Raw genomic sequence first — 21,213 nt, 5'->3', positions numbered from 1 at the left:
GACAAGTAATACTGAGCCTTGCTTGTTTTGTCTCAGCATTATAGGATTTGTGTCACATTAAAGATGATGTGACAGAATTTAAGGTTTTAAATAATTCTGCCGATGACTATGAACAGTTGAGTGGGATTTGTAAACAACAATCATTACTTCAATTTGTAATCACTATGTTTTTGAAAGATGTGTGTTTTACATACCTAAACTGAGTCAATTAGACTGATTTAAGCTGATTTTTGAGATATTTTTTGCATTATAGCTTCAAAATAATACTTATTTGGATGTGAAAGCCCAAAAGATTAATGAGAATCCAATGTTAGTGTTATTTGTTGTTAGCAAAACATCACCAGTATTCACATAATAACATTGCAGTCTTAATGAGCTCATTTGTATTACTGGAGAACACATTTTAATATTCATAAGTTAGGGTAAAAGTGTTCCTGGCCACAATTGAGTGTAAGATTTAAAGTGACTATGAGGAACTTTTAAGTGTTTATGAAAAAGTCTCGGGATTCCTCTGATGATTATAAATGATCTGTAACAGCAAACAAGACCATCAGAGAAAAGACTTCTATTTTAATATAGTTATTATTAATGCTGTGCTTGGGTCCGATCACATATAAAATCACATATAAGTACATTACCTCATCGCAATCCATCCTTCGGCGCTGCCCATACCGCGTTTGTCAAATGGGCCCGCTACAATCAACAAAAACTAAAAGTTCCTCATAGTCACTTTAAATGTTTAAAAAGTTAGAATTTGACCATTTAACTGAGTGCGATTGACCACGAACAACAAACGCAGACACATACAAGACATTTTGACATGAAATCGGGACTCAACTGGTGCATATTTGTACTATTGAAGTGTAAATACTGGAAAAATCAGGACGAAGATGACAGAAGACTACAATCAACCTCTCCTCTGCTGTGGAGTTGTGAACTGAAGAAGCATTTAAGTCTAATGATTTTGACCCGACAACTGTTGAGTGTTTTTCCTCTTTAAGTGTCACAGGACAATGAAGAGACAAATTCTGAAGGCATTGCAGGATTACAAAGTGTGTCTTTGCCATACAAAACACTTACTAAAAGAAACAGACTTGCACCTATCAAGGGTACTGATATTTTAATTCATTTGATTTTAATGTTGTTCTATTCATTAATATAGATTTATTAATAGAAAATAAATCCTGTATCCTTGTTAAAAAGGTTTTAAATTGTTCCTAGTGCAGCACTTTGAACCACCAGCACAAGTGCTTCAACTGAATTGAAAGTTAACTAGTCATCCTTTGACTACATTTGACGATGACAACATTTTGTTACTGATCTAGTTGGTTGTGCACTCAACCAAATCAGCAACTTCGAGGGATATTCTTGCTGTCCAGCTGCCAGTTAGAATATAGACAAACATTGGAAAATACTTTCTATTGTGCTCTCTCAACACCAGCTCACATCAAATGCACGATTAACCTACAGAATGTGACTTCGTTCGAAGGATGATGACTCTCTTCAAACTTTGGGGATTTTTACTGCACTGCTAAGCTGCAAAAAAATGACTTTGCTGAATCTGACTCTCACAACAGCAGAGTTAATTAAAAACCAATGTACTTGGCAGGATTGCAAACATCATTCTTGCTTTTCCAGTTGGCTGTTGACACTGATAAATTCTGACAATTTCCCCATGACTGGTTAAGTAGTCGTTCTCTGATACTGTATGACTTCTTCGACAGATCTTGTTCTGAAAAGCACTTCACTGCTTCTAGTGTTACAAATGAAACACAGTGAGGACTAATAGGACAAGAAAACAAGTGTGAATGTAATCTGTCACTGTACAACCAGCTGTTTGTCAATCTGACGGTTGTAGACCAGGGTGCTAGCTAGCTGGGGTCGTCATGTCCCCTGGCTTCTCTCATTTCTCTGGGAGATTACAGTATTATGGTCCTCATTTATATAATCCTGTCAATGGGATACAGCCCCCTTCTCAGCACTACCCCCAAAATGAAGTTCATAGTGACTGCAGCGTGTAATCAGTTAGGATACAGTAGCTCAACAGCTTATAAGATGATTATGTTGTGTTGCAAGAAGGTCATGGACCTTATGCTGTGATTGATTACACAAGTATTGTGTCTATGTTGGTCTTTCTCTAGGATTTTGACCCCTGCTAAAGAAAGCCCCAAACTATATGGATGTCCATTCCTTAGTTGCGCATTCAGGGGTCCATGACAGAAGTCACTGCAGTGCCACTGTTCTTATTAATGTAAGTTATGATGTTATGCAGGAAACAAGACAGAATTTGAAAGCTAATTCACATATCAGTCTATCGTCTGGCGTTTACTGAGGTGAAGACCAAAATTATCCTATCAAGGATTTTGGTTTATATTAGTTGATGTTCCGACAATTGGATTGTGTGCTTCTCTGGACAACTTGTGTTTGTCTCAAATTGAAAGTGGATACTGAAAAGTTATTTTAAGGAACCACAATCTTGTAACCGTTGCTGCTTGACCTACTAGATAACATTTGTATCTGTGGCGCTTGAAGAATAATGTTAGTCTGCAGGAAAAGTCCACTCAGCTAGTCCACTCAATAGTGTTCGTCAATTTTATTAGCATATATATTCTCTGCCAGATGTTTTAATTTCTAATCCTTGTTTTCCCCCTTGCCTCCTGTTTCTTAATCCTTGCTACCTAAGTACTGTGGAGTCTGTCTGTCAGGGGATAATGACTGGAATCAATGTGAAAAAGGAGGTAACAGGGACATTAACCTTTTAAAAAAAATAAAACCATGTGTTATGTTACAAAAGAAAACAGGAAAAAAATAAATAATTGTTATTTTATTGACAACTCATACTGCCATTGTTTCATTCTGATTTTAAAAATATATATATATTTTAATGAGAGAAAAAAAACAGAGAGGGGGAGACACATGAAGGGAGTGAAATGACACATGACAAAGTGAGAGATCATTCAGATTTTTGGTAAAAAAAAGAAAATATAGGCTCTGACACAGAAGATATATCAAGACAGAGACAGAGTTCAAGGGGGCTTTGCATTAATCTCACGTTGTAATGACAGTTTAAGGTTTTGGTATTCTGATGAATTCCAGGATTGGGCTTAAACTGCTTTCATTTTGTTTGCTGGTCTTTAATCTTCTAACCCTGCGTTCTTAATCAGAACTCAGAGCAGGTTTTTAATCTCGCATGAATGAGGCCGCGGATTATGGGCCTCTGACCTTGCCATGCTGCACAGCTGCTTCCTTCTCAAATCAAGTTTCTCTTCCTGTGTAGCTAGCAAAAGAGGATAATCTTAGTTTTTGCGCTACAATGCTCCAAAATCCAAAGTGTGCATAAAAGACTTGGAAAGAATCCTAATTTTTGAGAAGGAACTTTAGAAATGGGTCCAATTCATATAATGCTTTGGTATTTGAAGGTGATGCCAGCTTTGACAAACACAAATTTGAGGTTTTTTCTACATATGTGTCATGGCAGCACAGGGAGATGATATCTTATCTCTGTGGCATTATCATCTAATCCTTTTGACTTTTAGATGCAACACCACTTGTTGAGTTTAGAGTCGCAGCTCTGTGTGTCACTGTGAACTAACACCGACAGTGTTAGTTCACTTCTCAAAGAAAGGTATGACTTTCAAAAGTCGCTTCAGGGTTTCTGATGTTATTAGCCCTTTAACCTTGAGGATTGTTCTCAGGGAAACACGATGAGATTGCTTTTTCTTTCATTGTCCCCAAGTGATGCAGTAGCTATTTGAAAGAACACAAGACAATAAGGCCAGTCCGTCCTGACTGAGAGATGTAAGAATTCATATCAGAAGACAAACAACACCATTCTCAAAATAGCATCTTCATTTTTCAAAATTTTGTTTGACCAAGTGCAACACAAGATCCTCACCGCTCTGAAATAAGCTGGAGTACTCAGGCCAGTGGCAGTTCACATTATGGCTCTGTGGACCCTAACAAATCTTTATCCAAGTTTGCTGTCACAGCCCAAGAACAGATGATCAAAGCCCATTGATTGTATTAAGTTTCGGTTCTATCCATTATAGACGAAATTTAACTGACTGTGTACAAAAGCTATTTTTGTTTTTCTTGTTTGTAATTAACTTGGTGTGTCTTATGCTTTGACCTGAGATGACATGTGCACCAATATGCTAAAAACAATGCAAATTCCATATAAGAACTAGGTTGCACTGATGCAAGAGCTAGGGTCAAAAGGATATTAGGAAACACCAAACAGAATGACTCCTTTTAAAGCCGATGAGGATGATACAGATTGTTTCACAACAGTTGTCATTAAAAGGTCTTTGGAGAGCAGTCTAACACGTGCCATGTTAGTAGCTAAAGCAGTGTTTTTTTGTCAGATGGGAGCATCAGTAGCTCGTTTCTTGTATCTGTGATTTATTTTAAACTTCTTTGTTACATTTCCCTATGAATGAAAACCAGCCAGTGTAACCTGCCCCATCTGTCGGTATCAAAAGTATCTGCAATATCTAATTTTTTAAGTGAGGAATATCTGCTGCAGTTAGTCAAAATAAACGCAATGAATGTTACAACTGCAATTACATTATGTCTTATAGCTTCTGTTTATGTTTGGGCAATACAAAAGCTCGGGTAACGTACTTTACTTTTCTTTTTTATATGTGTAGAACTGGTTTAATGTTGACTGAATGGCTTCTTCCTTGTGCCCAATCTGCATCCTACTAAACATCAATGTGTACCTTTGTGAATAAAATAAGTGCGTTCAACGACAGTACACTTTTACAACAAGTGAAAGCAGCATGTGAGGCTGCACAGTTAAGTTTGTTTAAATGACAAATACAATGATTTACAATTTACGAAATGCAAAGCATTAATCTTTGTATTTTATACTTCACTGATTAACAAGTCTGGAACATGACGTATGTGATTTCACTCAGAGAGCCTATTTCCTACATCTACAGCATACAGAATGTTATAATAGACTTGGCACAGCAGGGTTTACATGGATGGCTATCACATATGCCTACACCTTACTTTTTCTAATTTCCTGTCTGCGGAGCCCTGGGTAGCTTCACTCTTTACATAGCTGAGGTCATTTATCAGCCTCTTCTGACTCTGCCTTTAACTTCAACCCTAATTAATTCCAATCTTAAAAAGATCTTTTAAATCCATAGACAGCCGTTCAGGTTCAACAGTTAGATATCAACTGTAGTAACAGCAAATACTTGTACTATCAGTTGGAAATGAATGGATTTTGTCTCAATACATGCTTCCTCTTCCTCATTTAAGAACTCAGTACCTACTGTCTTTCTAAATATCGTTTTAGTTGTATTGTGTCTATCAATGTCGACTGAACAGTCTGACATCAGTAACACTCCATGCTTTTTCAAGTTTGTCTTCACTGGAGTTTATGGCTCAAGGTTTACAAACGTTCTGCAACTTTAAGTCTTGATGTCCAAGGAAAAACGAATACTATATTATGGTGTGTTCTTGATGGTCAATTAAGGGTCAGCATAGCTTGTGAGATAAGTAGAGTTGTGCTCCCATCTACTGGCCAAACTGTGGTACTGTGCATCAATGGGGGGAGATATTCCTACTTCTTGCTAGTTGAAATAAAACACTGAATTGGTAACAAAATGTTGTTTATTTAAGTCTGTAATCAATGAAAGCATTTAATAAAAAAATACTCAACATGAAGACAGACCTAAACATAAGAGAGAATGCCATCAAAATGGGCTCTGGGTTAATGTGCAACAGTGCATGAGACAAGAATATACAAAGATTGCCTTTATCTGTCTCTATTCATACTAGACTACTGCATAAGGCACATTTTGCAGCAAATAACATCATTTCTTATGTTCCCCTGTAACACTTCCAGACAAACTGGAACCATTCCAGTCTGTCTCAAATATTCATTCCAACTATCCACTGGCATTCAAGTTATGCTGTTGAGAATTTGTGTTAGCTGTAACAATACCTCATAATCTACTGTTAAAGTTAAAAGTTCTGTTAGTGCTGTGCATATTTAATCAAAGAAACAGCATAATGGAATAATACAGTATGTGTGAAGAATAAAATGATAGACAAATAAGCCTAAAATGAAAGAAACATCTTATTGTGGGGTGGTTGTGCAGTGCAAATTATTTTGGCCATTTGGGTTATGAGTTTCCCTGAGAAAAACATACTCAATTTTAAGAAGCATTCTCATAATTTACAAATGGAAACATTTTGAGAATTACCTGAAAATTGTCTGCACCTTTAAAATGATTAATACTGGATTCTGTGTTTACTACAGTGAAATGCATATTAGAAATACAGCGAAGGAAATCTGACATGGGTCTATGTCACTTTAAAATACCGATATCAGGCAGAAAGTCATTCAGTGAAATACACAGGAAAGCATATTTATCCCAAAAGGGGATTACAGTACATTGTTCATGTCCAGACAGGTGTTGAGCAGAGATGCAGAATCAGGACAGCTCTGCGGAGAACCAGCCTCCTCTGTCTGTGTGCCGGCCTCTGGCGTAGCAGTCTGAACTGAGCCTGTATGTGACTTGCTTGGGTCACACTCTGAAGAAGAACTTACCATTTCAATAGAAATCTGGGACTCCTCATCTTTACCCGCAAGGCTAGGAGAGGAGAAGGACAAGTCTGGTGAGGAGAGCTTGGCAAGAAGTTGCAGGTGGTCCTGATCCGAGCCTGACTCGATGTTGACACTCTTACATAACCCGCCCAGACTCTGCCGTGTCTCCTCCAGGTTTTGCTCCAGCTCAGTTTGCTCCTGCAGCAGCCGTTCTTTCTCAGTTTTCTGTTCAGAGAGAGACAGAAAAGCTGATTTATGCACACAACTTCATTTCAGGGTATATGCCTTTTTTTTGACAAAAACTTTACTGTAGAAAGGGTAAAAAGGTCACTCAGTGAAGCTCTGCAAATATTTAGTCATTAGTCCTCAGTTTTTTCTCTGTTAAAGAGCACAGCACAGTAGTATTGTCAGCTTCAAGTCATATACCTATCATAATGGTACAAAAACACTTTTGTTTTCTTATGTCAAATGGACAAGAGGTGAAGGGAGGGGTGAGGGCTGTGCTGAGAACTTGTTCAACAAAAGTACTTGTCCACATTGCTGCAGTGCATATTGGTCACCACTGGATGGCAGTCAAGGTCAATATGCACATATAGCTCAGGAAAGACATTAAATTCAATCTTATCATGTTTTGACAGCATGTTGAGAATACCAGATAGAAAAGACGACTTACTAATTTTTTGATTTCACATTCTAGTTGCTGTATGCTGTCTAGTTTTCTTTTTCGGCAGCGTTGTGCAGCGTCACGGTTTTTACTTCGTCGGCGGACGTCGTGGACAAACTCCAGCTGATCTTGGGTCAGGTGATGGTGTCTCAGGAGCTGCTGGAAGGCACTCCGACTCAGCGCTGAGATCTGGTCCACTGGGAATGGGAGCTGAATCTGTAGAATATACAGTTGAGGAGTTAGATTTATTTTATCTAACATTTTAAACCGTCAATAACCAAACATCAGCTGTGAATTACAATTACCTCTGCGGCCCTTTTGTTGTTGGCCTCAGTATCTCCATCTGTATCCAGATCTGAGTCGTCCCCAGAGTTGAGTGAGGAAGACATGTAGGGGCTCTTCTCTGACTGGGACAGGCTGTCAGTGCGTGGTGCCGGGTCATCACCTACCTCAAGGTCCTTGAGGAAGGGACAGTCTCCTACACTGGAGGTCAGGTCCAGCTGCTTCAGCCAATGAAAGTCTGATGCTTTTGCCAGATTGTTTTGGTCCATGGGATCCAGGGGGAGGGGTTGAGCCTGAGATGGGCATAGATCAGACCAAAATCCCTTTGCCAGATGTTCAGCCACCTCTCTCTCCACGCTGCTCCTCTCCCCAAATCCCTCTTCATGGCTTAGAGCAGTTAGTGTAGGGTCTGAGAGATCACCTGCCATCCTCCGTTCAAGGCCAACCTCAGTCTGATCTAATAACTCACTGCAGTCTCCGGCCCCTGATGTGTTGAGTGGACATGAACGGGGGTTACAGTTGGTTTCAGCACCAAGTGTCTCTACAGTCTGTTTAACATCGCTGCTGGCTGGATCAATGAGTTCTGGCGGATTCACATCCCCTGGGGTTGACAGCTCACAGGGTAAGCCACAGTCTGCCAAACTCAACTCACTCTCATTACACACATCTCCAATCTCTAAAATGTCTCTTTCGCAGAACTGCGAGGGATGATCTGCTTTGTCGGAGTCTGGGCATGACAAAGACAACATGGGACACACACCATTTGCGGATAACTCCAGAGATAAGGGGGTCATTTGTGGGCCGCAGTTCTCCAAACAGAAGTGTTCTTCCGTGCTGTCTGTCTGACCCTGTGAGGTCTGAGGACACTGTGATGGGAAGTCTCTTTGTTCATCACCTCTTGAACGCACTGAGCTGTGTGACTCAAATGATTTTGGTTGGCTGCTCTCTACACTGGAGCCAAAGCTGGCACTGGCATCCCGGCTCCGACAACAGGCTCTACGCCTGACCTCCTGTGAGGTTCTTTTGCCTTCAGAAAACTTTGGGATGAGGAAATCAAAGCAAGCTGACTCCAAGTTATGAAATCCCAAAAACTCAGCACTGCTGTGAATGGCATGAATGTTTTCTTTGGTGAAGGGCAGCTTTGATGTGTAGGCAAACTGAAGCAAAGGTTCAAAACCCTCAACTGTTACCTGTTGGAAAAATATAGCAAATTGTTATGGTACAACAAAAATCACACCACTATAAATCAATACATGACCATAATAGAAAGGTGACCAGCTAATAAAAGGAACAAAGTCAGATCTACAGGACCGTTTCATAGATGTCCTAAAATCTATGATTTAAAGTTTCATAAAACTGCTACTGAAATATATGACAGTAATGACATACTAAAATATGAAGCTCAGTGTGTAATAACACTTTCATCTAAAATTAACAAAGCTCCAAAGAGCATAATGCTTCACTGCACTCTGCAGGGCTGACACACGCATTATTGTCACAGACCTTGTGATGTACAAATGCACAGCAAGCTAAATACTGCTGGTAAAAAATAAAGATGTCAGTGTCTGTGCTTTCCATGCCAAATCTTTAAGAAGGCTTTCTAGTCCATGTCATGAATAATAAAAATGATAGTGAATTTAGTCTTGTTCAAAAACTTTTTGGTGGCTGGTCTTGCACATACACTCTGCAGGTGCAGATACAGCAGCTTTCTGAGTGTAACTGCAAGAGTTTCTTTGTTTTAGGAAGCCCAAAGTGCATTATTAATATTGTGCTTATTATGGACTTCTGAGTCTAAATGTATTGGTATCCTGATAACGGTGCTCAAGTTCATAGGTGCCATATTTCCAACTTTGAGCACTCATATATTTGAAACAGAGCAACTGAATTCAACATGGGCATACATTGGTAACTATTTATTTATTGTAACTATTTTATTGGTGAGATAGTTGTAACTAACAATACATCAATGCACAAATCAAATAATATGCAGTGTCGGTTTTTCTTCACAGACCCCTTCAGTTGAACAGCAGGACACTGACCTCATCAGACAGGGTGATTATGGGATTCCTTGAGGTGACATTGGTAACCCGGCTTTGAAAGTAATCACTGCAGGAAGCCAAGACAGAGCAATGTGCCCGAAAACTCCTGTTTCCCACCACCACCGTCACATCGCACAGGATGTCTTGCTGCCTCTGCTCATTTAGACACTGGAGGACATGAGCACTGTGCACTGCTGACTGAAAGGTGAACACTGACGAGCGAGGAGCGTGGTGAGACATGGTTATTACAAGCTCAGCCTGCGAGACAGAGGGAGAAATCAAAGAAACCTTCACGATCACAATGCAGCTTGTCAGAATAGACCACTTTGATTAGTCAATTGACAGAAACTGATAACAAGCTTGATAATTCATTGAAAAATATGTATCTTTTTTAAGCAAGCATGGCAAACATTCATGGGTACCTGCCTCTCAAATGTGAGTACTCTGGTTATCTTTATTCTATGATAGTAAACTAAATATCTTCAGGTTTAAGATTGTTGGTAGGCTGAAACCAAGCACTTTTTAATACTGATACTCTAAATGAACATCTAAAATATGTCACCCGAGATGATTCTTCTTGGCATTACTGAAATACTCAAAACATAAAAAGGGAGTTTCATGATTTTATAAAACCACTGCATGTGTCCTTGTTTTACTGTCTTTTCACCTCAACTATGTGCTGGGCTGCGGATAAGGTCACCGGACAGTCAAATGACCTGTACTCATGCAAGAAACTTGAGTGTACCTTTTCACTAAACAGGCAATTAATGACAATGTAAGAGTTAGCTACACGCATATAACACAATCTAATCATTTAAATACATCATAAGATTACAATAACTGGTTATTACAGGTCATTTCTCGTGGGGTCTCCACTTTGGGAACAACATCCACTGCTTCTAACTTTAGCAAAAGAGAAATACCGATGGTGTAGCTAACTTATGTCACCATTGTTGACAACGATAAAGGATTAGCTTGACAGCTAACAGTTACGATCAGTGGCGTACATGTAGCTGCAGCGAGGACAGACTTGGCTAGTTAGTTGTTTTTCTTTACTCTTTAACTTGGGCAGCAAGTTTAAAATGCTGATTCATGATTAGCCAAGTTAACGTTACCCAGCTGGGCCTGGCGGAGGCGTAGCGAAACACATCGAAAATAACAAGGACAAGGACATTACGATACTAATGACAACATTTTAATCAACATGTTAATGTTATGGTCAGTAATATAAAAACGGAAAGGCTTTAAGCTAGGCCAGACCGCTAGCTGTTACAACACACCGAGCGACCATTTCTTCCTGTTTTTGCCTTAAAACTCCAACCTTCAGAAACAATGACTTCACTGTTTCTATATTCATTTTAAACGGCCAAATGTTCACTGACCTGCCATGTCAGCTTGATAACTCTGCCATTGGTAAATTTTGGGTAGAGAGAAGACGTTTCTGGCCATCCGGAGCCAGACTTTCCCCTCGTCATGTGACAATTTGGACCAGAAGCTGTGTTAGCACTTACTGCGCATGCTCAGTGAAAGAGAAATCCAGCACACAAGAAGACAGGAGAAACTTTTTCCCATTCTGAAGCATTTCATTACATGACATGATAAAAAATAAACATATAAATATTTCTTTTACAAATTTAATTTCCCCAACTTCGATTTGTCTTGAAATTGATTTTCTGTCATGTGTACAAATTGAATACCACAATCTGTTCAGCGTCTTCCCACTACTCACACGAGTGTGAGGAAAACACAGCTGATCTGTTAAATACTTGAAACACTGTGTGACACCACTGTAATGAAAATGTCGACACTGTTAAAAGGCTCTTCTGTATAATCATATCATTATCATTATCATATCATTTCATCACAGGCCAGTTTGAGTCACTGTCAAAACGAGCCAAGCCTCTTTGAGATCCCATATATACTGTGGAGCCGAAGCAGCAGCAGGTTGGTTTGTTCGGGTTTCCTGAGTAGTGAGTCCTGGTTTGATTAGAGGATTCTTTCATAGAAGAGGAGGTAGGCTTGGCAACCCTGGACTTTACTCTCGCTGACGGGCTGCACGCTTGTGTCGCTGATATGGAACCAGGATCCTCTGGGTGGCTCTGCATCTCCTGAGAGACAGCGATGAGTTACTGGAGATACTTCAAAAATTAGGACCAAGTTATTTTTTTTTTAATGATTGACATGCCTGGGTACACCTACCTTGTGCTGCAATTCCATTGGATGAGGGTTTAGGGCCCTCAGGTCGTACTTTCACATAGGCTGTGTAATGACCCGACCTCATTGTTCCGCTGTGCTCCACCATACCGTACAAACTGTACAAAATCTGAGTATCTCCTGCCTCGTCCTGTTTGGAAACAACTTCTTGTTAGTGCTCAGACTATAATATAACAATGACATATGTAAAAGTAAGCCTATGATATTTAATAAAAGCTGTTAAGTCCAATATTTACCTTGCATTTAACCCCACAAAAGGGAGCTAGATCCAGTATCAAGGGGAATTGGACATGTCTGTTCACCTTGCAAATGCTGTATCCATTCTAGAGGAAAAAAACAAAAGTGATGAGTGATGAAATGATTTACAAGGAAATGTTTCAGTACAGACAAAAAAGGATAAAAACAGAACGTGTCATGCTCTTTAAATAGCTGTCTCACAGCTGAGTGAATAAAAGCAGCTTGGCTGACTGTCAACTGGATCAAAAGTATAAAAATGCTGAAATTCTCTTGAACTGTCCTACCTGTTGAAATCTCTTCAAATGAAGTGTAAGCACTGGTGGGGGAGAGGAGATCAGCATTTGCTTCAAGGCATCAGTGTAGACATTCTTCTTGGATCCTAAACAAAGCACAAAAAGTCGAATTTAATTGAGCCCCAAATGGGAAAAAGCTTGGACAAAAAGACACAGCATATCACGAGGGAAAAGACCAACGATACACAATTTTCTTGCCTAGTTAGAATTACTGGATTGATGATAGTGTACTGAACAACAGCCACAAACATGTTTCATTTGTAATTTGTAATATCAAGAACAAAAGCATATCAACAATAGGTCAAATATGATTATGGAGAGAAATTCCTCATACCTCCAGCTTTGTCTTTTGGCTGGCGTTTAGTACATGTGACACAAAGCAGGCTGTTGTTCTGCGTAAGGGTTTCCACTTCTGTGAACTGGAAAAGGCATGACTGCACTGAACACTCTTGTTTCTCAGGGGCTGTCCTGGTTGCCATCGTGTGGAAGGCCAGCTCTGGATCCTGATTTACTACAGTGTACTCTTTAGCCTCCAGGGGCTCATCTTCACTCTCCATGACTTGTTCTGTAGCATCAGAGTCTTCTATGAAGGCGTCATCCAGGGTGACTTTCTCCATGTCACTCACCAGCTGTGTGTCTTCCTCTTCTTCCTGATCCATGTCAGATGTTTTGTCATCGTCTATGACGCTGTCCTTTGAGTGTTGCTCCTCCGATAAGACAGTGAAACGGTTGCTGACCGATGACGTAGTTGATGAGTCGCAGTCAACAACTGAATCGTCGTCCTCTTCTTTTTCGTTCTCATCCTGGACGGTGTCTGGGTTTTTCTGGTCCTGTTCAGACACGCTGGTTTGTGCAGGATTTCCTTCACTCAGTGAAGCTTCCTCGTGCATGTCATTGTCAGCATTTTCCCCATCATTTGCATCTGCAGTAGGATCTGTCTCTTTGCTCTCTGTCTGGCTCGGAGATGTGAGACTGTCCAAAGTGACTCTGCCCTCAAACTTCTGCTGCCTCTTTTGATGCTATAGGCCAAGACAAGGAAACAATGCACACTATTTCATTTATTCTGCATAGTGATTAAACACCCATCCATCAAAAGATAAATTCATGGAAAAATAAAAATGCAATTAAATTCCACTATATAAATTCAGTTTGGTACCTTTGCCTGCTTCTTCGCCTGCTTCTTTGCCTTCTTCTGCTGGTACTTGCTGCCGGCCGCAGTGGGAGTGTCATCATTTCCATTTGTTAAAGCAGGGCTGTTTCTGCCACCTTGGCTCGACTCAGAGGTGGTCTGGATTGCTTTTTTCTGGTTCTTCTTTCTGTATGCCTGTAAGATGTGGTCACATGAGGGCACATGCATGTAAGACAAATAAATCATGAACAATTAACATTCCAAATCAATGTAAAAAAAAAACAATAACAGGGATTTTACCTCATCAGCAACAGGAAGGGAAAGATCCAAAAACATCTCAGTGACTACAGACACCTGTAAGCGAAGTAGAGGCCATTTAGCTTGACATCAACACAACACCATCAGATGTCTTCAATGTTTGTCAACAATACATACCGTTTTACACTGCTGACACATTATAGTGCTGGTCATTTCCCCACCAAAAACGTGGTCGACGAAGTTTTTCGGAAATCCATTTTTCTCATACTCTGAAATCAGAACTTCATTGTCAGATGGCAACATTTAACTACTAGGTGTACCTAGATTGTATACTATTATAAGATCCAACACAGTTTTTGCCTGCTACATGACAATGACTACGAGATGAAGCCAAATTCCTTACCTTTGACTAGTGTTTTCAGCTGCTCTCCATCTGTGCCTTTTTTAGATTCTTTCAATGCCTCAGTGATCCCTGAGCTTACTCTCTGTAGAGACAAACACAATCTTGAAATGAAGATAAAAATAACCTTTTGTAAGCCATAAGAAGGATATCTTATATAATATATTCATTTTATATCAGATATAAGATGCACAACCCTTTCACAGAATCTCAATAATTTCAGCCTCTTCACACTCTGATTGCATTCTTGTAAAACCTCTGCACTGTGAAAATTGGCAAACCTATCAGAGTAGCTTTCTGGGAAAGCAAAATCTCAGAGGTCATTAAAGAAAAGCTCTTTCGCCACAATTCTTTGCATTTCACACATAACACGCTCCTCGATTTGAGTTGAATTTAGAAGCTGACTTGGTGCCAATGGGCCGGAAACAAGGAATCTAAGTACATGGTTCAATGCGAATCAGCTGGCTGCTCTGGTGTCAATAAAATACTGTGCCATGCAACATTAGCCACTTGTAGAGCTACAGTGTCCATTTCAAGTGTAAATCTTTCACCAATGTGTATACAGACATTTACTAAAACACATACTTTGATCTCCTCAGCTCGCATCCCATCCAGAAGATAGCGCAGCAGCTCCTGACTATCTTGCTGCTGAAATCCTTTGAACCTGGCAGCCCTGCAAAAAGCAGACAAGACAATGAAAGATGCTAGGGAGTACATTTTAAGCACATCTTAAGGCTTATATATTATACTCGAACTATTTGCTCTCACTTTTTACAAACTTGTGTGAACAACTCCCGCGGTGTTACCACACCCTTCTTGGCTTCCTGGATCTCATTCAGTAGTTGACACATAGCCAAAGTCAGGGATCCAGGCTGGTCCAACTGTACTTTGATAGGCTCCTGTAATCATAATAAAAGCAAGTCTTAAAGTAATAAACAGTGTTTTTTTGGTAGGAAAAACCAATAGCGAAAAGAAAATACTTAAGAAATAATGGCAACACACCAGTTCTGAGGAGGCAACAGGTTGAACGTTAAGACTCATTTTCTCTTCTGTCACTTTGTTGAGAGTTTGTCTTAAGAGCTGTGTTTGGGAGAGATTCTGGAAAAGACAATGAAAGCCATTAATAATTACTCAACGATTTAGGAAATCTGTCATCTTGAATCCAATAAAGCACAATCTTACCTGAATAACTGCATTAAAGAAACATGTGTTTCCTAAGTTGCTCAGCCCCTTCACTAAAACGCCACCATTGTCTTCAGATGTGCCGTTTTTTTGTGTTTTCCCAACCGTCTCTTTCTTGACATTTTTCTTTGGACGGTCCTTGTTTTCTTTGTTCTCCTTGTTCTCCATGTTCTCCTTGTCTTCACTCTCCTCTGCTTTTGAGGGCTCTGTCTTCTGCTCAACTTCCACCAAGTCGTCTTCCTCTTTCACTCCTGAACAGACAAATAGAACATGGTTATAAGGACTTGTAATTCCAACAAACCTTACAAAAAAAACCCCACAGTGATCCTAATCTCTCCAACGGGACCTACTTTTCTGCGGCCTCTTTATGGGATCTGCAGAGTTTTGTTTTTTTAGGTTGGTCACCAGCTGAGCCAATTGTCCTGTTCTCGAGTACTGGACTTCATCATCACATAAGTAACACCTGAAGGTTGGGCAACACATGGAAAAAAGGAACAATTAAAACACTTATTAACACACCACAGTGAGATTAACACACCACAGCAACATACTCGTACTCACCACACACTCCAGTTGTCCAAACTGATCACCAGGCAATGTGGATCTGACCGTGGAGTCTCATAATGTTTGATGGCATGCTGATTCTCAGAGGTTCGTCCACATCCCTGGTAGAAAAAAGACACACCTGGTCATTTAGCATAAAGTCATGTCATACATCTAAATGCTCAATAGGTTGAATAGACTCACTCTATGGCCGCATTTCAAGCACATCCATACAGGTGCTGTTTCTTGCTCCTCTTCACACTCCTGTTGCAGGGTAGTGCTGGTATTTCCTTTATTTTCTTCATGCTTACAGTCCTGGCAACTCGTCCAATCAGAATTCACAGACAGTTTCTTTATTAGAGTTTGGTCTGTTCCCTTCTTAATATGTCTGCAGGATGGACCTATGAAGAAGAGTAAAACACACAGTGAGAAGCTCTCTAGGCCTTCCACAGGTTGTCACACAGGCCATGAAGATGATGACACATTCTTTACCTGTCAGGTCAATGTCATCTTCCTCTCTGGAGCTCTTATCCTTCCCCCGTTTCTTTCCCATTTTCACCTAATGTTCAGCACAGGAGATGAATGAAAATCAGACAGCAGTGCTCTGAAGTACCGTTAGCTTTGGCTAATGGCTACATGAGATTATAATTCTGCTTCACACAATTAAGTGCCAGTATATTCAGTGTTAGAAGCAAACAACAATTAATGTAACGTTTAAATTCATGACCATCCTCATGGTCTAGTCAACTTACTCTATTCAACGGAGCCTGAACCCGTCACAGTTTTTCAGTTTCGTTTACTTTGAGTGGATGACTTCACAAATCCGGACATAGTTCACTTTGTTTACGAATTACAGCCGTTACATAAAAGACGTAGGCCTAATGTAAGAAAAAAAAAGGTCCCACAAAGTTTCAAATTGTCCTAAAAAAATCACTCCGCTGATTTGGCAGAACAATCCCAGCTGACACATGCAGACAACAGAGGAACAAAATGTGATGGTGTCGCTGTTTCTGCTGATCAGTACGTGTGTTTCCGGTGTGCGTCGATTGAAAGAGTCCGAGTGGAAACAAAGCCCGATGACTAGCTGGTATGGTGCTACCTCTACAGACGCTCGGTTGTTGAACTAGCCTGCTTGTTCTATATAGGCTTTTATATCTTATTTAATCATATTCAATTATTGTTACACGTTTGATAAGACCTAAAGCGAGTTAAATGTAGTTGCTGGTAAACAAACACGTCATTTGTTAGCGGAGTTGTGAATAGTGACATGTGGCATAACGTTAAGTTAAAGCGACAGTATCATTGAATGTGGAGACAGAAAGCTGTTTAAAAACAAGATTTTTTTTTATGTGGCACAGTAGTGAAGATCTTTTGCCTTTAGCAGCATGTCGTACTTGGAGTGGGCAGAGTCTCAGCTTGCAGAAATGGAGCTGCTGTCCAGCATGTTTCCCACCCAGGAGGAGCTGGAGATGACAGACCAGCTGGCACTAGCTGAGCTCAGCGAGTATGTGGAGTGCTCAGACTCAGCAGACAGCCCTCCACCCTCCAGACCTCAGTTTCTCATCAAACAGAAGCTGGACACTGCAAGCATGGAGATGGTACCCGAATAACCGACTGTCATAGTATGTCATTGTGATTTAAATGTGTCCCTAAACATAATATTTTTTTTCCTGTCTTCTCTTATTTTGTTGCTCCATTCAGACAGATGTCATTCTATCCTGTGCTTATCCATCTGAATATCCCAGTGTGTTACCAGAAGTAACAGTCCGGTAAGCCATTGTCCACTTCTGATGTGTGGTAAAGGTGATAGGAGACAGGAACTTAAATAACTAAATTACTTGCTATTATCTCTTCACATAATTGTGAAGGATAATAGAAAACAGAATACCGCAAATGGGCTGCAACTGTCGATTGTTTTCACCATTTATCAAATAATTGTTTAGTCTGAAAACTGTGAAAAATGCTCATCACAATCTCCCAGAGCTGAAAGTGACATCTTCAGATGACTTCTTTTTCCCCACCAGCAGTCCAAATCCCAGCAGATGTTCGACATTTTTGCTTTAAAAAGGAGTTAAAAGATTAATTGATTATCAAAATAGTTGGCAACTAATTTGATCTAATTTGATTTAATTTGATCAACTAATCGACTAATCGTTGGAGCTCTCCTTGCAAAACATCAACTTGTTCACATGACCCAATGTTAGGATGACCAGTAGAGACTGTATATAAAAAATTGTATACTCAAAGATGGTAGCAACTCATCTGTGTTGTACGTGCAGGCTTCTCCAAAAGTTTTCCATTTGGAGGTCATGTGTTAATGGGAGCCTGTAATGAAATGTCAAATCACGTCCTGCAATTTGACAGCTTGCAATACAAGCGACAACCTACCCTGCAGCAGGAAGCAGCAGTCTGAACGGCAAAGGGCCACAAAAAGAAACCAAGGACAACTGTAACTGGTTTGGTCTAATATGAAAATTAATTGGTTACATAGATGAGCAACAGACTAATTACGTAGATAAAACCGAGTTATGTGACTGTGGCAAGAAGTAAGAGGATATTTTCTGCAGTTATGACCTTGTTTTAAGTGAAGAAATCTGCATGGTTGAATGCGACTGGCATACAATTTGCTACGTCTGTCGATGAGTAGTGGGAATCACAGCTAAAAGCTCATTTTCATTATAAAGCTGAGTAAACTTATAGAAGCAATTGTGGATAGGGATATATTATTTAAAATATTATGTATACATAATAAAGCAAAATACTTTAGCAGCAGTTAAGGAAAAACACCTTGTAATTTGCTTTCAGAAAACATTGTATCAGGAGTAGTCATTCATATCAACCTCCTAAAGATCTGTTCCAGTTATTTTATGCTATGTCACAGTGCAAATAAGCCTCTTGAAGATTTCCTTTAGAAGTTTTTGTTCCCAAGGGTTCAAACTTCCAGATCCAAAGGCCTTGAATCATCTCTGAATCCATCTTACAGCATGTTTTATTTGTGCCTTAGGTGTGCTGGTCTCAGCAGGGCCCAGCAGACACAGCTCCACTCAGATCTCAATGCATACCTCACGGAAAACTGCCAGGGGGAAGTGTGTGTGCTCTCTGCTGTGGACTGGGTGAAAGACAACCTGCAGCTCTTCATTAATAAGAGCTTATCAGCAACACCGACTCCTAAGAAAGAGTCCGCTACTGCACGGCCACAGGAAGTGTTCAGCCGACTGTGGATTTACAGTCACCACATCTACAACAAGGTGAAAAGGAAAAACATCTTGGAGTGGTCCAAGGAGCTGGGCCTGTCAGGATTTAGCATGCCTGGGAAGCCTGGTATTGTGTGTGTGGAAGGTCCTCAGTCTGCCTGCGAGGAGTTCTGGTCCAGGTATCTTGAGCGTTGTTATTTTTAGCAGCTGATGTCACAGCCAGAAGCCTGCTGAGGTGCCAGGTTTATTATTTTCCAAACTTTTTCCCATTTCACAGAGTGAAGGTTCTGACATGGAAGAAGATCATGATTCGACATAGAGAGGATATTCCCCTTGATCGTCAGGGCGAGGACAGCGGGACTGTTGAAAGTATAGACTCCCTGCGCAAATTCACAGGCTTTGAAGAGGCTATGTTTGACCCCCATGGGAACAGAGGTAATCACATGGACCTTGGGCAGCTCTACCAGTTTTTAAATGAGAAAGGCTGTTGTGACATCTTTCAGATATATTTTGGCATTGAAGGGAGGTAATGTTCAGAGCTCGAGAATAAATATACATGGCTGTTTGACTAGTGACTTGTCATTGACATCACTTCTCCTGAAAATAAGTGCTAACTTAAAAATGGAAATGCATTCAATAGTGTGAACGCTTTTCTTTGTCTTACAACCAAGCACATAAATGGACTGAGCATATGGTCTCATGCTGATAAACTGATAAATGAACCACTTTTTATGGATGTTGCACAGCTGTCACACTCGGGACCTCATTGGAATAAAAGGCAGAAAAAAAACATTTATGCAAGATGAGAAACAGAGTTATCACTCTTTTAGCTAATAGGCATATTTTTCCAAAAGGAGTATTAAAACTGTTTTTCTTAGAGTTTTCTCAAGGACCTCAGTTATATTTGCAATTTTAATACTCCTGCATGTGCCACAGATCACACCTTGCCCTAGGTGTTTCTTTCCTCAAATGGCACCACTGTGTATTACCGCCAGGCTATTATAGGATTTTCAGGTCTGATACCACATTAATAATTGGACAACATAGTCAACAATATGCTGGATATCTGTTTATGAAATCTGTTGATTTTCCTCTTATGAATTATAGATAACACAACCGCAGAAGGTCTCTCTGCAATTTTCTTTGAATGATTAGTGTTTAGATAAATTGTGCATAATTGTGGATTACACTCTTGCAATTAAAACGTACTCTTATTGAACATGAATCACATTTTGTAGAAACTCCCAAGACTGATATGGAAATTAAAAGAAAAAACATCCATATAGATGTTTATATGGATTTTGTTCCTTTGGGGTTCAGTGTCAAGGCGATCACTACAAATATTTTTTTTTTTCATAAATAATTCACAAATGATTTTGTTAGCAAAGTGCACTTCATACAGTAAGCACTCGTACACTATATCTATGGAGGACTGTAATCAGTTCATACCATTACACAATGTACCTTATGTATTCTAATGCTGTAGAAATGCCACTGGAGATTATCTCCTTTAAGGAGTTTGAACCCTGAGTGAGCATTTCAGTGTTCAGGCTTTGTTAAACATTTATTGATTGAACAAATGAAAATCAACATATTGTACTTTTTGGCGCCCTTTTTTTTTTTTTTTTTTTTTAAACCAGGACTGTGTAGATCTATAGTAGACAACCTAGTGAGCTCCGAATCAACAAAGAGTTTTATGATGAAAAGAAATCACAAGTACACACGACGTTAAGCCGAAGCCAAAGCCAAATGTTCAGTGGTTACAGGCACCAGAGACGGGTTACTTGCTCTGTCTACATTGCCCAGCAGATGGCAGCATTATATAATCCACGTTCAAAAAGACAGCGTGGCATCCTAAAATGTAACCTGTTATTTCTGGATGTTAAAATATTTAGACCTAACAGAATACATAACCTGGATCCCAAAAGAGCTGCCTAAGAAAATAATGAAGCAATTGTATAATAATGATTTGGCCCAGAACAATTTAAACTGCTATTTGGATCAAATATGAAAAATATGCTTTTGTTGAAAACTTTCATGAATCAACCATGCAGATCAAAGTGTTATGATAAATTTAAGAGGTTAAAATGTTTTAACTGTGGCCTTGTGCATTCCCCAACAGGAAGACACGAACAACGTTATGGACTTAGTTTGTAAAAGCTGTAAAATAAACCACAGTCCTCAGCCTTGTCTACTTTCTGCTTCTCTTAAAC

At 39.8% G+C, this 21,213-nt stretch overlaps 3 protein-coding genes across 6 annotated transcripts; 1 reads left to right on the top strand and 2 right to left on the bottom strand.

Moving 5' to 3' along the window:
• Nucleotides 1-5,607: 5,607 nt before the first annotated feature.
• LOC311256808 (transcription regulator protein BACH1-like) lies at nucleotides 5,608-11,037 on the bottom strand. The gene is made up of 5 exons (XM_084352134.1): nucleotides 10,933-11,037; nucleotides 9,551-9,808; nucleotides 7,535-8,701; nucleotides 7,239-7,445; nucleotides 5,608-6,790 (listed from the first exon to the last, which is right to left on the bottom strand). Exons 1-5 carry the CDS (start codon nucleotides 11,023-11,025, stop codon nucleotides 6,404-6,406), a joined length of 2,112 nt encoding a protein of 703 aa, XP_084208260.1. The 5' UTR covers nucleotides 11,026-11,037; the 3' UTR covers nucleotides 5,608-6,403.
• Nucleotides 11,038-11,526: 489 nt separating this feature from the next.
• Nucleotides 11,527-16,674, bottom strand: usp16 (ubiquitin specific peptidase 16). The gene is made up of 18 exons (XM_084352133.1): nucleotides 16,559-16,674; nucleotides 16,299-16,365; nucleotides 16,011-16,207; nucleotides 15,825-15,928; nucleotides 15,614-15,726; nucleotides 15,264-15,514; nucleotides 15,084-15,179; nucleotides 14,850-14,980; nucleotides 14,667-14,754; nucleotides 14,085-14,166; nucleotides 13,859-13,950; nucleotides 13,724-13,777; nucleotides 13,451-13,618; nucleotides 12,629-13,313; nucleotides 12,286-12,380; nucleotides 12,001-12,087; nucleotides 11,750-11,894; nucleotides 11,527-11,658 (listed from the first exon to the last, which is right to left on the bottom strand). Exons 2-18 carry the CDS (start codon nucleotides 16,357-16,359, stop codon nucleotides 11,537-11,539), a joined length of 2,571 nt encoding a protein of 856 aa, XP_084208259.1. The 5' UTR covers nucleotides 16,360-16,365; nucleotides 16,559-16,674; the 3' UTR covers nucleotides 11,527-11,536.
• Nucleotides 16,675-16,774: 100 nt separating this feature from the next.
• Nucleotides 16,775-21,184, top strand: rwdd2b (RWD domain containing 2B; the record flags this gene model as incomplete). Of its 4 annotated transcripts, XM_084352149.1 has the most annotated exons (6): nucleotides 16,775-16,920; nucleotides 17,188-17,404; nucleotides 17,508-17,575; nucleotides 18,811-19,179; nucleotides 19,278-19,435; nucleotides 21,123-21,184. In XM_084352149.1, the coding sequence occupies 6 exons, from the start codon at nucleotides 16,775-16,777 to the stop codon at nucleotides 21,155-21,157; spliced, it is 993 nt and encodes a 330-aa protein (XP_084208275.1). In that variant the 3' UTR covers nucleotides 21,158-21,184. The 4 variants fall into 4 exon arrangements, with proteins under 4 accessions (XP_084208275.1, XP_084208274.1, XP_084208273.1 ...); XM_084352148.1 differs by lacking the exon at nucleotides 21,123-21,184 and having other exon boundaries at nucleotides 17,191-17,404; nucleotides 19,278-19,568; XM_084352147.1 differs by lacking the exon at nucleotides 21,123-21,184 and having other exon boundaries at nucleotides 19,278-19,568.
• Between the last annotated feature and the right edge of the window lie 29 nt (nucleotides 21,185-21,213).

The sequence above is a fragment of the Pagrus pagrus genome, assembly GCF_965226575.1.
Source record: "Pagrus pagrus genome assembly, chromosome: 4".
Classification (NCBI taxonomy): Eukaryota; Metazoa; Chordata; class Actinopteri; order Spariformes; family Sparidae; genus Pagrus; species Pagrus pagrus.
The sequence above is the reverse complement of the archived record's forward strand: the minus strand, read 5'-3'. Positions and strand labels throughout refer to the sequence as shown.